Consider the following 15198-nt stretch of genomic DNA (forward strand, 5'->3'; position numbering starts at 1 on the left):
CCCGAGGCCTGAACCACGAGAGGAGACAGCAGTTGTCAGAATCACTGGACTTGGAAAGGCCCCAATGGGAGCTGTGCACCGGCGCTGGGCCCAGCCAGTCCCTGGAGGTCCTCAAGGGAGGGAGCTAGGAGCCAGATCCCCTCCTCCTTCCCCTCCCTCCCCCAGCCTCCTGCTGCTGCCCTGGGGCCAATCCCCACGGAAGCCGGACTGCAGCCTCTCCTGGTGTGGTCTCTGCATCCTGGGGCAAGGCCAAGGAGAAGCAGGAATGACGATGCTCCCACACACGGAGCATCCGAAGCAGATGCAGGGAAACTAGAGTCGCCCCAGACCCCCACCTTCCCCCTGGTCCTCAAACCGCCTGCTCTCTGGACACAGGAGACAGAAAAGGCCCCCACTTTGTTTTGAGCAGGAGAGCAATGTTGATGGACATTAACAAACAATTAGGATCTCGATGGGCTGACTCTGCCAGATCTGGGATGCCTAACCAGGCAGACATGTACCAGAGGGCATGGTGGAGGGCATCACTACCCCAGGGTGACAGAGCTGGGAGGCCCTGGGTTACCTGGGTGGCTGTCACTGTCTCGATGGAAATGGTGACCTCGGCAGGCAAGCTGATGGCCCTCGCCTGGACAAGGAGCCCCACGGGGAGGGGAGCTCAGCTCCACCCTGCCCATCAAGTCTCCAGCACTGAGGGTCATGTCTGGCTTCTCCATGAGACCATGAGCCCCTGGAGGACGGACACTGTTCCTGTCCCCACATCGTGTCCCGGCACTGGGTGTGTGATGGGTACTTAATAAATATTTAAGTGAAGACCCCCGTTTCTCTCCCTAGAGGAGAATGCATGCATCTTATGGTCTCCAGTCCCACCATCTAACCATCTCCATCGTTTCTCCTCCAGGGAGGCCCTCACTCACCTCCCCCTCTGAGTCCCAATGTTCTCAGCCTGGAAGAGACCAATGTTCCCATCCATTCATGAGGACACCGAGCCCACCACTGCCTCCTTTGGGTGAGTCAGAGGGGCTTTACTATTTCCGGGACAGGGCTGTGGGCACTCTGGGGAACACCCAGGAGAGCATGCCCTTCCTCTCTGGGATGATAATGGAAGCCCACTGGAAACAACACTCAATGTTAAATCCTGAGTCAAAAGTCCTCAAGGGCTGGTGTTCAAATCCCCCAGGGCCTGTCAGGGGCAGAAGGAAGAGGACTGACTGTTCTGCTTCTGGGCTGGGTGTTGCCGGAGGAGGGACACACCATACGGGGGGTCACATGTGAACCAGCACAGGGTCGAGGGAAGATGTGAGGAAGAAGAGATGGAAACTCTGAAGGCAGCGCAAGAAATCAGACAGAGGCTGAGCCAGCTCTCCATGGAGACAGGATGTCTCCAACACATGGCGGACATCCGAGGAAGGTCTGGACACTCTTAAGGAGAGAATGTGGGGGGATGGATCTTGAGTGGAAGCAGAGAAAAGGGAGGGTTAGTCCTGAGGGGGCAGTGTTAGGGAGAGTGGGCAGTGGGGCCCAGCTGGAGCTTCCTATGGCAGGTGTGACCTGCTATGGAGATGACCAATGGTCGTCTCAGTAGAGGCCATGGAACGTGAGCCCAATCACTCCCAATGAAGCCCTCCCCAGGCCACCTTCTAACAACCCTGTGGCTTCTCGGAGTCAGGTATGGGCCAGGTGCCATCCTGTTGGGAAGGACTACCTTGCTGGAAAATTAACAAGTAACATCAGGTGGGACACTCTGGCCTCTAGAGAGCCAGACCACAAGAGACAGCACTCCAAGTCTGGGGCTCTGGGGAAACAGGGCTTCTCTTCCTGCAGAAATGGGGCCAAAGGCTGGACCAATGGGAGCACGCAGGGCAGATCTTACTTTCAGAGGCTCCGCAGAGAAGACTGCCAGTGTCCACAGGTCAGGACTTTAGGACTTGTCTCTGTTCCGTGATGTCTGGGGCCTCACTTGGGAGACCCACAGGCTAGGGGACCAGAATCAGCCAGAGGTTTCACTGGGGCCAGAGGATCCACACCCAGGGCGACAAGTCGGGGCCTCTGCACGGAGCCTCTCCGTGTGGCTGCTTGAGCATCCTTACAACGTGGCGGCCAGCCTCTTCCCGAGCAAGAAACCCAAGAGGCCCAGGAGGAAGCTGCAAAGCCACTCACGCCTTAATCTTGGACGTCACACACTGGCACTGCCACCTTGGGTGGAAAACGAGTCGCTCAGTATGGCCACATTCACTGGAAGAGGAATTAGACTCCACCCTTTGCAAGGAGGTTTATCAAAGAATTTGTGGACATATTAAAACCACCCTCCATGAGAAGAGTATTTCCAGTTCCATCGCTTGCTCCTTGAAGCACTCAGGGACAAAGCCTCGGACTGTCCTTTTTTTCTCTTCTTCAGCCTCATCCCTTGTCACTTCCCAACATCTCGTCCACCTGCCAGAACCTGCCAGTGGCTTCCCCACTTCTGGGCTCTGCTCAGGCTGCCCCTTCTGCCTGATCCGCACTCCCTCCCTCCCTCTCAGCCCCCGTTGGCATGCCCTTCATCCTCTGAGCCCCAGCTCTGGAGTCACCTCCGAACTCCCCTCCTCCTCCCACCTGGGTCCCTTGACCCTCCTGCCACCCCGAGGCCTCATGTGCCTCGTTCCCACACTGGGTCTGAGGTGTCAGGAGCTCTGGCAGGGCAGGGATGTGTGGTGTCCCTTTCTGGGTCCCTACAGTCAAAGTGGAGCTCAACTCGGAGGAGATGCTCAAGAAACATTTAAGGATAAATTGCGTCGATGAGTGAGTTCATCACAGGTCCCCAGTCTGGCCCTTCCAAGACAGTCAGCTGCTCCAGAATGTATAGGGGCTTGTCCTGGGAAATCCCAGGAGGCAGTCAGCAGATTCTTTCCCATAATCTATTGCTCAGCTACTCTCTCCCAGGCCTACCCAACAATCAAACTGCCCAAGAAGAGTCCCTCCACCTCCACTTTTCCCACATCCACCCAAAAGAGCACTTGGAACACGTTCAGTTAGTCCTGCCCTCTGCCTTGCGCTTTTAGCTTTTTGATATGTCTTTACACCTACTCTTTGATTTGAACCTTGCAATAGCCACGCAAGGCAAATCAATGAGAGAGTAATACTATACTCCAAAGAAAACAAAGCGGAAGCTCAGATGTAATTTACCCAAGACCACACAGCTAGGATTGGAGCCCATGTCTGTCCAAGCCCCATGCCTCTTTGCCGAAGGCAGAAAGGAACTCGCCTTAGAGAAACACTTGCAGAAAGTGAACTGCCCTCTGGTCTCTCACCCCAGAATGAAAGAGAAGCCAGTGGGTTAATGATAAAATCAGCAATGTGAGAGTAAGGACTGGGACTTCCCTGGTGGTCCAGTGGTTAAGATTTTGTCTCCCAAAGCAGAGGGTACGGGTTCAATCCCTGGTTGGGGAGCTAACATCCCACGTGCCTTGGGGCCAAAAACCAAAATCTAAACCCAAAGCAATGTTGTAACAAATTCAATAAAGACTTTAAAAATGGTCCACATCAAAAAAAATCTTAAAAAAAAGACAAAGAACCAAGAGTGGTGCTCGAGTTTGACACTGTTTATTTTAATAAGTTCACACACACACACAAAAAGGTAATTATTCTTGTTTGTTGAACCGAGTGCAGTGCTTGGGACTTTCTGTACTTTATCTCAGATCTTCACCACAATGCCAAGAAGATTTTGTTATTCCTAGTTTATGAAGTAGACCATTATGATCCAGAGAGGTTAGTTACTTACTCAAGGTCACACAGCTAATGAATGAGTCAGGACTGAACCCAGAGGACTCTCTGACGTCAAAGCCCCCACCCTCCCTTTCCGTCAAGCAACCTCATCAATGCTATGCTGATGGAAGGTAGAAAGCTTGACAGCTACTCTCTGCCAGGAAGAGACAGGGCGTGGGCAGATGGGCTGTGGTCTCGGAGCCAGGCTGGAATCCCCCTGTCTGGCATGATACCACTTTTCTCTTCTAATTAATGGCTCACTCACAGCCAGGCCACAAGAGGCTGAAAGAGACCAGCGCCCTTAGGAGGAGTCCCTGTGATAAGGAAGGAATGTGCTGTGGATCCTCCCACCACGGAAGCTTCCAGGAGGGCCAGCACCTAAGACTCACGCTTGTTCATACGGGTGATGGATGCTGGCCAAGGAAACCTCCCAGTGGAGCCTGGAGGCCAAGAACACAAGCTCTCAGTTTAAGTGCAAGGAGCACAGGCACCTTTCCAAGACCCGCAGGGACTCAGATGCACCCGGACTGTCTATGAACATGGCACAGCAAGGGCCTGAGTTCCACCCTTAACTGGACGCACCCCCTCGCCCTCTGCACCAGTTGCTACTCCTTCCTCCCGTCACCCCGAGGTGTAACTGCCTCTTTTCCACTTTCTTGCAGCGCCGAAATGTTCAACCTCACCTCCCAGGTCCTTGAACCTGCTCTCAACAGCACCCTGCCCGAGAGCAGCAGCTGCTTCCAGTCCAACTTGGGGAACTGGCTCAACACCATCCAGCCCCCCTTCCTCTGGATCCTCTTTCTGCTCGCCGCCCTGGAGAACACCTTTGTCCTCAGCGTCTTCTGCCTGCACAAGAGCAGCTGCACGGTGGCAGAGATCTACCTGGGCAACCTGGCCGTGGCAGACCTGATCCTGGCCTGCGGGCTGCCCTTCTGGGCCATCACCATCGCCAACAACTTCGACTGGCTCTTTGGGGAAGCCCTCTGCCGCGTGGTGAACACCATGCTCTACATGAACCTCTACAGCAGCATCTGCTTCCTCATGCTGGTGAGCATCGACCGCTACCTGGCCCTGGTGAAGACCATGTCCATGGGCTGGATGCGCAGGGTGCGCTGGGCCAAGCTCTACAGCCTGGTGATCTGGGGCTGCACGCTGCTTCTGAGCTCGCCCATGCTGGCCTTCCGCACCATGCAGGAGTACAACAGCGAGGGCCACAACGTCACTGCCTGCGTCATCATCTACCCGTCCAGCAGCTGGGAGGTCTTCACCAACATCCTCCTGAACTCAGTGGGCTTCCTGCTGCCCCTGAGTGTCATCACCTTCTGCACCGTACAGATCATGCAGGTGCTGCGTAACAACGAGATGCAGAAGTTCAAGGAGATCCAGACGGAGAGGAAGGCCACGCTGCTGGTCCTGGCCGTCCTGCTGCTGTTCGTGGTCTGCTGGCTGCCCTTCCAGATCAGCACCTTCCTGGACACGCTGCTGCGCCTCCAAGTGCTCTCGGGCTGCTGGTACGTGACAATCGACATCTTCACGCAGATCGCGTCCTTTGTGGCTTACAGCAACAGCTGCCTCAACCCACTGGTGTACGTGATCGTTGGCAAGCGCTTCCGCAAGAAGTCGCGGGAGGTGTACGCGCGGCTGTGCCGGCCAGGCGGCTGTGCGTCGGCGGAGCCCAGCCAGACAGAGAACTCCATGGGCACGCTGCGGACCTCCATCTCCGTGGAACGCCACATTCACAAACTGCAGTAGCGGGTGGGGAGCAGCCAGCGAGCAGATGGCACCTGGGGCTACCGATGCGTGTGATGATGGATGGACGGCGGCTCTCGGGATGCGCCCCCAGGAGGAAGGAAGGCATCCCAATTGTGACCTTGGGCAGTGAGTCGGTGTCTCCAGTAAATTCCTGCCCCGCCCAAGCTGCGGTGAACAGGGCTGCGAGGTTGGAAGGTGCACAGCCAAGGGCCCCAGAAATAATGACAGTATTATCCTTCTTACTGGCTTCCACCCCTGGGCCAGTCTGCTGCTTCCCGAGGAGCAGAGGAGCCTGGGGACAGGGACAGGAGTGGCCGAGCTCCCCTCCTACGTGGTGTGTCACTCTGTTGGAGCACGACAGCTCAGATCTCTAGAAATGCTGCCCGGCTTTGGGGCAGCCGCTGAGAGGGCCGCGCTCACTGGCTGACATGTAGTCTTGGGTTTCTTGAATCCACTCAGCTAGGACTTTGGAGGATGATTCCTCAACGTCAATGAAGGTTAAACTCGGAGTGATCCACAGTGAGAGCCCAGAGACCAGGACTCTCGTTCCCCTTGCAGAAAGACAAGTGGTCTGTGCCAAAGACGAACCCAGCAAGTACTTACCCAGCACTTGCTCTACACGCAGCGTCGAACCCTGTAGGCAAGAAAAAAGAAAATAATCTGTCCTGCAGGAACTTGCAGACTCGTGATGATTCAGCAGCCACCACAAGGCTGTTCCAGACGTCAGGCCAGGCACTGTGGACAGGGCAGGGAGGAGGAGTCGGGTGCGCCAGCTCAGAGGATAACTGGCTGCACGTGGCCGTGTCCCCGCCTCGGTTTCCTCCCGGTAACACGAGGCTGTTGTGGGGGTTAAAGGAGGTAATAGGCACAGAAGTACTTTGACAAATGAAAGGTGCTATGTAAATATGAGGCATTATTATGCCCTCAGAATGGGAATAAATTTATTCTAAGGAGAAAGACAAGTTCAGCAAAAGGTCTGTAGAAGAGAATCGGTGTTGAAGCTAACGGTTGTGGAAAACACGCATTAGTGTCTGCCACATACTAAGTGCTCCGTATGTTAAGCTCCCTTCCACCACCTGCCCTTCCCATCAATTTGCACTCGTGCACGTGCACGCGTGCACACACACACACACACACACACACACACACATATGCACAAGCATTTTCAGGAAAGGTCACCCCTTCCACGGAGGCGGGAGAACACCCTCCCCATCCCACCTCCACCGGATCATTCACATGAAGAAGCAACTGCAGAGGGGCCGCGGCCCTGCCTCCTGTCGGCGGGGCCAGGTGGCGAAGGGCGTGGTGGGAAGCGATGGGAGGGGCGGAGGGCGGGTACCAGGTGTCTGGCGGGAGGAAAATGGACCAGCATCCTTGGCCCTTAATGGACAGGCGCCTGGCCCCAAGCCCCAGGTCCTCCAGGGGGAATTCCTTTCTTCTTTTTCTACGCGTTTTATAATCTGCCTCCTGAGGCCGGCCCTCTGGGAGAACAGACCATCCGGACGCCTACATCAAGCTCTTAGAGTCAAGTCAGGGATGGGTGCTCAATAGCAATGGAGTTTAGGAGCTTCTGGTAATGTAGGCAGCACACTGGAAGCACTCACTGGATCAGTAGATGGGTGATTCGTTAGCGGGCTCTCCCTGGAGAGGTTTTATCCTCCCCAGGGCCAGCAGGATTGGGATGGAAAAGAGCCCATAAATCCTGACCAATCCAGCTCTGGATTTTAAAAGAAAAGGGGTCACAAAAAGATTTACTCCCCATCCCAGCCTTTGTTTTCTGCCCAAATAAACAGACACACTCATAGCTAGAGAAAGAAAACAGGTGAAGTAAGAAGTACAAACCGTTTCATATTAGAATGAAGTGAAACCATGCGTGGATGTGCTGGTAAAGAATCTGCCTGCAGTGCAGGAGACTCTGATCCGATTCCTGGAGAAGGGATAGGCTACCCACTCCAGTATTCTTGGGCTTCCCTTGTGGCTCAGGTGGTATAGCATCTGCCCGCAATGCTGGAGACTGGGTCAATCCTGGGTTGGGAAGATCCCCTGGAGAAGGGATAGGCCACCCACTCCAGTATTCTGTCCTGGAGAATGCCAGGGACTGTATAGTCCATGGGGTCGCAGAGTCAGACATGACTGAGCAACTTTCACTCACAAACCACATGCATAATGAGAGTGGAGTTCCACAAAAGGAGGCTGGGCTGGGCTTTGGGGTGTGAGGAGCTCATTCGTCAGCGGGTGTGTATGTTCTGAGGGTCCCCTGCCAGCAGAGCTCTGGGCTCCTAATGGCCATTTAGGGTCCACCCATGGCAGAGGAGTAATTCGTCTGTGGGAGGGGAGCTGCCCTGTGGGTTGTGTTGATACTGTGATAAAGAACATCTGTCCTGTGAAAGACCCAAAGAGCTATCACATTATAAAGAGGAATTATTTCACAAATGAGGAGAAATGGGTGAATGGTGTAAATGTGCCTTTTCTGTCCAAAATAATAAAGGGATGAGGCATTTTTGTGTGGTTCTTTCTTTTGTTACAACTCCCAAAACTCTGAATCTTGTCACAGACAGTGCCATAGGCAGTTAGAAGTCTTGGGGGCATGGGTTCCATTTATTTCCACTCAACCTACTTAAAGGCTCTGTGCTATAAATTAGTGGTGTCCAAACCATTGTAATTGCATATCTGTATAAGTAAAAAAATTTTGATTATTTTTACCCAATATGTACACTTATTAACAGGTATTAAAATGTACACTCTTGAACATACCTAAGTAGAAATTTAAGAAATTTCAACTGTTTGAATATTTTCTCCCGTCCCACGTTGGTGACTCAATAAGCTCCCAACGGGTGCCCATGAGACCCCATGAGGTCCTAGAATCATAAGGAAAAGTGAAAACATGAAAGTGTTAGTCGCTCAGTCATGTCTGACTCTTTGCAACCTCATAGACTGTAGCCTCCAGGGTCCTCTGTCCATGAAATTCTCCAGGTGGCTCAGATGGTAATGAATCTTCCTGCAATGCAGGAGACATGGGTTCAATCCCTGAGTTGGGAAGATCCCCTGAAGAAGAGAATGATTATCCACTCCAGTGTTCTTGTCTGGAGAATTCCATGGACAGAGGAGTCTGGTGGGCTACAATCCATGGGTTCTCAAAAATCATAAGGATGACAGCAATTCATTTGTGCATGTAATATGTATCTGTTAAGTATCTTCTGTTTGATTTCCATTTGGCGAGGTCTAGATCAAACAGATGTCTAACCACTGCTTGCATTCTCACAGTGATGGGGAGCTCATCACCCACTCCATTTTGAGACCCCTTCATTATTCATGTATTCAATCATTCATTAAACAAAATTTGCATTCTGTGTCTACAGAAATGGCACTGCTCCATCTCTTCATCCATCCATCTCTGCTAGAAACCTGGGGTTGATGGTAAAGAAGAACAACCATCTCTGTTATTCCTTCCACCTAGTGAATTGGTACCTTTTTAGATTCCCCCCAAGTGTTTCCTGGATCTATCTGTTTCTTTCTATGTCTAACCATCATCTCTTATTGGTCTCCCCAACTCTGACATTAACCACTGCCATCCCACGATCTCCCAGTTCTTATTTTCCACTGTGCAGCCACTGACATCTTTTAAGAAGGCAAAGACGATGATAGGGAGGCTATACATGTAAAGAAGAATGTTTAGAACGTGATGACATAAAGCAAGATTCTCTATGACCCACCTCCTAGAGTAATGGAAGTAAAAAGAAAAGTAAACAAGTGGGACTTGATTAAACTTAAAAGCTTTTGCACAGCTGCCGGAGTCCAGCTCCAGCAGCCAGGGAGTCAGCCTGAAGGGGTGAGCGGTGTCAGCAAAGAATGATGCAGCCTCTGACTCAAGATGCGGGACTACATGTTTATTTCAAGCATCAGGTCTTCTTTTATACTTTGACAAAAGCAGTAGGTCAGAGGTTTGACATTTTCAGTTCCCCCTCACCCAGGTTTATTGTCTCATTGTTGCCCTTCAAACAGAGTTCCTGCGTCCGCCATTCTCTCAGAATCGTGTTTACTTGTGATTACACTGTAACTCATGCTTGTCTGGGCTGCCTACCACATTCCTCAGTTTATTTCTTATCTTTCTAAGTCCTGCTTGCCCCTAGTATCTTATCCTAAGCTCACTATCTCCTAAAAAGGCTTCTAACCACTCTTAATTATTTCTAAACCTTAAACTCAGCAAACTTTCTTTGCCATAAACATTTCCCTCACAAACAGGTCTCAGATAACAATCCTTCCTATGGCCTCAAGCTGTGGCCTACGTGCTCATCCTGGGACATTCTTTCCAAAAGTCGTTGAACAAATGTCAATGGTTACTTTATAGATTATTTTCTGGGCACAACTGCAGAAGGCTTTGTGCTTTCTCATGCTTCTCTCAAGAACAATAAGCACCTTAACATTCTTTCCTGCCAACTCAACCAAAAAAAGAAAGAACAAGTCAGAATCACAAAACCTAACTCCTTCATCCCAGGACCATGCCTGCAGGATGAGGAGAGGGGGTTGCGGCCATGCCTCCATTTTGTCAGTAATGCCTAAAGCGGCCCCTGACACGCAACAAAGGAAACTATACGCAAGGTGAAAAGACAACCCTCAGAATGGGAGAAAATAATAGCAAATGAAACAACTCACAAATAGTTAAGTTTCAAAATACCTAAGCAGCTCATATAACTCAATACCAAAAGAACAAACAACCAAATCAAAAAGTGAAAAAAAGACCTAAACAGACATTTCTCCATAGAAGACATACAGATAGCTAACAAATATGTGAAAAGATGCTCAATATCACTCATTATTGGAGAAAAGCCAGTCAAAACTATGATGAGATATCACTTCACACCATTCATAATGGCCATCATCAAAAAGTCTACAAACAATAAATGCTGGAGAGAGTGTGGAAACCTTCTTGCACTGTTGGTGAGAAAGTAAATTGATACAGTCACTATGGAAGATGGAATGGGGATCCCTTAAGAAACTAGGAATAAAACCACCAGATGACACAGCAATCTCATTCCTAGGCATATACTCTGAGGAAATCTGAAATGAAAAAGACACATGTACCCCAACGTTCACTGCAGCACTATTTACAATAGCTAGGACATGGAAACAACTTAGACATCCATCAACAGATGAATGGATAAAGAAGTGATTGTACATATACACAATGGAATATTACTCAGCCGTAAAAAGGAATGCATTTGAGTCAGTTCTTGAACCTAGAGCCTATTATACAGAGTGAAGTAAGTCAGAAAGAGAAAGATAAATGTCATTTCAGTTCAGTTCAGTCGCTCAGTTGTGTCTCACTCTTTGCGACCCCATGAATTGCAGCACGCCAGGCCTCCCTGTCCATCGCCGACTCCCAGAGTTCACCCAAACTCATATCCATCGAGTTGGTGTTTCCATCCAGCCATATCATCCTCTGCTGTCCCCTTCTTCTCCTGCCCCCAATCCCTCCCAGCATCAGAGTCTTTTCCAATGAGTCAACTCTTCACATGAGGTGGCCAAAGTATTGGAGTTTCAGCTTTAGCATCATTCCTTCCAAAGAACACCCAGGACTGATCTCCTTTAGAATGGACCGGTTGCATCTCCTTGCAGTCCAAGGGACTCTCAAGAGTCTTCTCCAACACCACAGTTCAAAAGCATCAATTCTTTGGCACTCAACTTTCTTCACAGTCCAACTCTAACATCCATACCTGACCACTGGAAAAACTATAGCCTTGACTAGACGGACCTTTGTTGGCAAAGTAATGTCTTTGCTTTTCAATATGCTATCTAGGTTGGTCATAACTTTCCTTCCAAGGAGTAAGTGTCTTTTAATTTCATGGCTGCAGTCACCATCTGCAGTGATTTTGGAGCCCCCCAAAATAAAGTTGGACACAAGTGTCTGACACTGTTACCACTGTTTCCCCATCTATTTCCCATGAAGTGATGGGATCAGATGTCATGATCTTAGTTTTCTGAATGTTGAGCTTTAAGCCAACTTTTTCACTTTCATCAAGAGGCTTTTTAGTTCCTCTTCACTTTCTGCCATAAGGGTGGTGTCATCTGCATATCTGAGGTTATTGATATTTCTCCCAGCAATCTTGATTCCAGCTTGTGCTTCTTCCAGCCCAGCATTTCTCATGGTGTACTCTGCATAGAAGTTAAATAAGCAGGGTGACAATATACAGCCCTGACGTACTCCTTTTCCTATTTGGAACCAGTCTGTTGTTTCATGTCCAGTTCTGACCAGCATATTGGTTTCTCAAGAGGCAGGTCAGGTGGCCTGGTATTCTCATCTCTTTCAGAATTTTCCACAGTTTACTGTGATCCACACAGTTAAAGGCTTTGGCATAGTCAAATACTAATGCATATATACGGAATCTAGAAAGATGGCACTGATGACTTTATTTGCAGGGCAGCAATGGAGAAACAGACGTAGTAAACAGTCTTGTGGACATGGGGAGAGGGGAGGAGAGGGTGAGATGTATGGAGAGAAACTAACATTAGATGTATGGAGAGAAACTCACAAGGAAACTTACATTACCATTTATAAAATAGATAGCCAACGGGAATTTGCTGTTGGTCTCAGAGAACTCAAACAGGGGCTCTGTATCAACCTAGAGGGGTGTGATGGGGAGGGAGATGGGAGGGAGGTGCAAGAGGAAGGGGACATATATACACCTATGGCTGATCCCTATTGAGGTAGTGTCCCACCGCTCTTGGGATAAAGTTCCACTTCTAAAACGTGGCCCACAAGACCCTTCATTAGCTGGCCTCTGGCTTGCCTCTTTCCCTCTCTTCGGTCCCTGGCTCATTCCCTACCCTCAATCCATGTTGGACACAAGTGTCTGGCAGGTATTTCATTCCCCCTCTGTTGCCCACACTTCCCTCCCTGCCTGGACCCCAATAGGACCTTGAGTTTGGAGAAAGCTACCCACAAGTGTGCCAGGGCGCTCACTCATTGAGGGACTTTGTTCACGGATGGGGTGTGACTCAAGAAAGTCTGGGATCCAGGGGTCTGAGCAGGGCTCTGAGCAGACAGAAACAGGGCCAGAAAGCCTCCCTCCCACCTCCCTCTGCTCCCAGCCAGGTAGCAAGAGCAGCTCTCATCTCCTGACCCTTCTTGGCCCCCAGAGAGCTGATGCATTGGGGAGAAGTCCAGGTGGGTGTCTGGTGGACTCAGAAGCAAGCAACAGATCCAGCTCCTGAGTCTTCCCTGGATAGAAAGGGTGAGGACCCAGTGCCCGGAGTTTCAGACTGTCTGTCATCTGCCAGGTGCCTTGATGGGAACTAGTGCTGGTGATGCGGGCTCCCAGCAGTGATGAAGCCACTTATGATTCGGAGGTGCAGACTCCATCTGTGGACTCCCGTAACACATTCCATCACTTCCTAGTTCCTCCATCCCCGGGCATGCTGCAGAGCCTCACACAGCCCTGACCTCTGGCCAAGCCCCAGGAGGATGTAGGGGTCCGAGTTGAGCAAGCAGGTCACAGTTTAGCAATAGCCATGGCTGAAAGTTTAATGGTTTGTTTGTGGGTTTTTGTCTGAGGTCCAAGGGGCCCCATGCAATTACCTCACCCTCTACTGAGCTCTTATTTACTTTTTTCTTTGCTGCTGTGGTTGACTACAGGATATCGAATATAGTTCCTTGTGCGGTACAATAGGACCTTGTGGTTTATCCATCACTGAACTCTCTTTAGAACTGACCCTCATGACCACTCAGGTACGCAGGTGCATGTCCCCCTGCTGGTTCAGGATGTGGAAACAGGAAATAACCTGCTCAGGCCACGTGGTTCTTCAAGAAGGTGTTCAGAAGCCCGCCTGCTCTTGGTGTGTTTGTGACTTGGCAGGTGGATGCAAATCCTGTCACAGAGGAGGCTCCCGAGGTGACTTCATGCATGAAGGGTATCTGAGCCTCAGCTTGGGCTGTTTCTGCCCCAATAAACAGACTTTGTATCTTCTGGGGCTTGTGAATTCTTGCTTGCTGCAGAATCACCTCCCCAGAGGCAGGTGGTTGACACCGTACAATGAGATATTTACTGAGATAAGGTTTCCAGGCCTTGTTCATTCCAGTGGCTTTTAGTGAATTCACAGGGTTGTGTAACCATCACTGCCCTCTAATTCCCTTGCCTTCCTCCCTCCACATCCGTTAGCAGTCACTTCCTCCCTACCGCCTCTGGAAGCCACAGATTTTCTCTCTGTCTCTAGATTTGTCAGTTCTGGACATTTCATGGAGCTGGAATCACACACTGTGTGCCTTTTGTGCCTGGCTTCTTTTACTGAGCCTATAGGGAAATATAATGTTGGATATAATGTTGGTGAACACTCGCTCAGAATCCTCAAGTCCCTGCCATGCCACCTATTCACCGTGTGATCCTGGTAAACCACGCAACTCATTTCCCCCACACTGGCCTTTGGCCTCGGTTTTCTCATCTGTGAAGTGGGCAGATAGTACAATAAGTATACCTATGTCAGGCAGAGCTACTGACTCCGGAAAGAAGGCTTTGGAAACTGTAAAGGGAGGCCCCAACTTGGCAGGGACTGCTCTGGACTTGGAGTCAGGGCCCTTATCCATGCACCAGCCCTGTGACTTGGCTGTGAGGGTTTGGAGAAAATCAGTTAACTTATCTGAGCTTCTGGAGGGTTTTGCCTATAAAATGAGGATTCGGGTGTTGTGAAGGTTAAGTGAGGTAAAGGTGCTCTAATGAGTTTAATAGTGTCTCCTTCCTTCCCCAAATTCACATCCACTTGGAACTTTAGATATTACCTTACTAGGGGATAAGGTCTTTGTGGAAGATCCTTCCCTGGTGGCTCAGATGGTAAAGAATCTGCCTGCAATGCGGGAGACCCAGGTTTGATCACTGGGTCAGAAAGATCCCCTGGAGAAGGAAATGGCAACCCACTCCAGTGTTCTAGTCTGGGAAATTCCATGGACAGAGGAGCCTGGAAGGCTGCAGTCCATGGGGTTGAAAAGAGTTGGACATAACTGAGCGACTAACACTTTACACTTTCACTCTCATACGGGGTGAGGATGGGCCCTAAATCCAGTGACTAGAGTCCTGATGAGGAGAGAAGAGAGTCCACAGAGACACAGAGACGGGAGAGGTTGGAAGCAGAGACCCGGAGCGATGGGATGTCAGGATTGCCACCAGAAGCCGGGCAGAGGCAGAGGACAGACTCCCCCTCCAACCCTCCAGGAGGAACCAAGCCTGCCGAGGCCTTGGATGTGGACTTCTGGCCTCCTGCCGTGCAAGAGAATAAATTCCTGCTCCCTTAAGCCTTCCCGCACGTGGTACCTCACTCCAGCCGCTGTAGGAGAGCAGTGCAGGTATTTTCACAGCTCTGAGCGAGTGTTCACCACAGAGATTCTGGTCCCAGTTGACACAAAGCCCTTCCCCCAGCAACGAAGGCCAGAAGCAGACACTCTCCATGTTTCCGCGGGCCAGTGGTGCTAGTTGGTGATAGAAGTTTCCTAAGAACGAATGGGATGCGTCATGTTACAGAATTTCAGAGATGTCTTTAGGGGAGATACTCAGGCCTCCCTCAAGGTACTGTAGCGTGCTGGGAGCTGGCCCAGACCCCACAGCGTGTGCGCCATAGGCCTCGACACCCCGTCTCTGCTGACCCAGCATCGGGACTGCCCCATTTCTCCCCTCCTTCCTCAAAAGGCAGGTGATTCCGGGAGCCTCAGCCCAGGTTAAG

The 15198-nt window shown here is 50.7% G+C and overlaps 1 protein-coding gene across 1 annotated transcript; it reads left to right on the forward strand.

Annotated features, from left to right (window-relative positions):
- Positions 1 to 932: 932 nt before the first annotated feature.
- Positions 933 to 5493, forward strand: BDKRB2 (bradykinin receptor B2). Its single transcript, XM_068991520.1, has 2 exons — positions 933 to 1006; positions 4404 to 5493. Exons 1-2 carry the CDS (start codon positions 933 to 935, stop codon positions 5491 to 5493), a joined length of 1164 nt encoding a protein of 387 aa, XP_068847621.1.
- The last annotated feature ends 9705 nt before the right edge of the window (positions 5494 to 15198 follow it).

This window comes from Capricornis sumatraensis, chromosome 19, assembly GCF_032405125.1.
Source record: "Capricornis sumatraensis isolate serow.1 chromosome 19, serow.2, whole genome shotgun sequence".
In the NCBI taxonomy this organism is placed as follows: Eukaryota; Metazoa; Chordata; class Mammalia; order Artiodactyla; family Bovidae; genus Capricornis; species Capricornis sumatraensis.

Bases quoted from the DNA above. Each gene is read 5' to 3' on its own strand.
- BDKRB2 (XM_068991520.1), top strand. From the start codon at position 933: ATGTTCTCAGCCTGGAAGAGACCAATGTTCCCATCCATTCATGAGGAC. The intron at 1,007-4,403 runs GTGAGTCAGAGG...ACTTTCTTGCAG, and splicing joins CCCACCACTGCCTCCTTTGG to CGCCGAAATGTTCAACCTCA.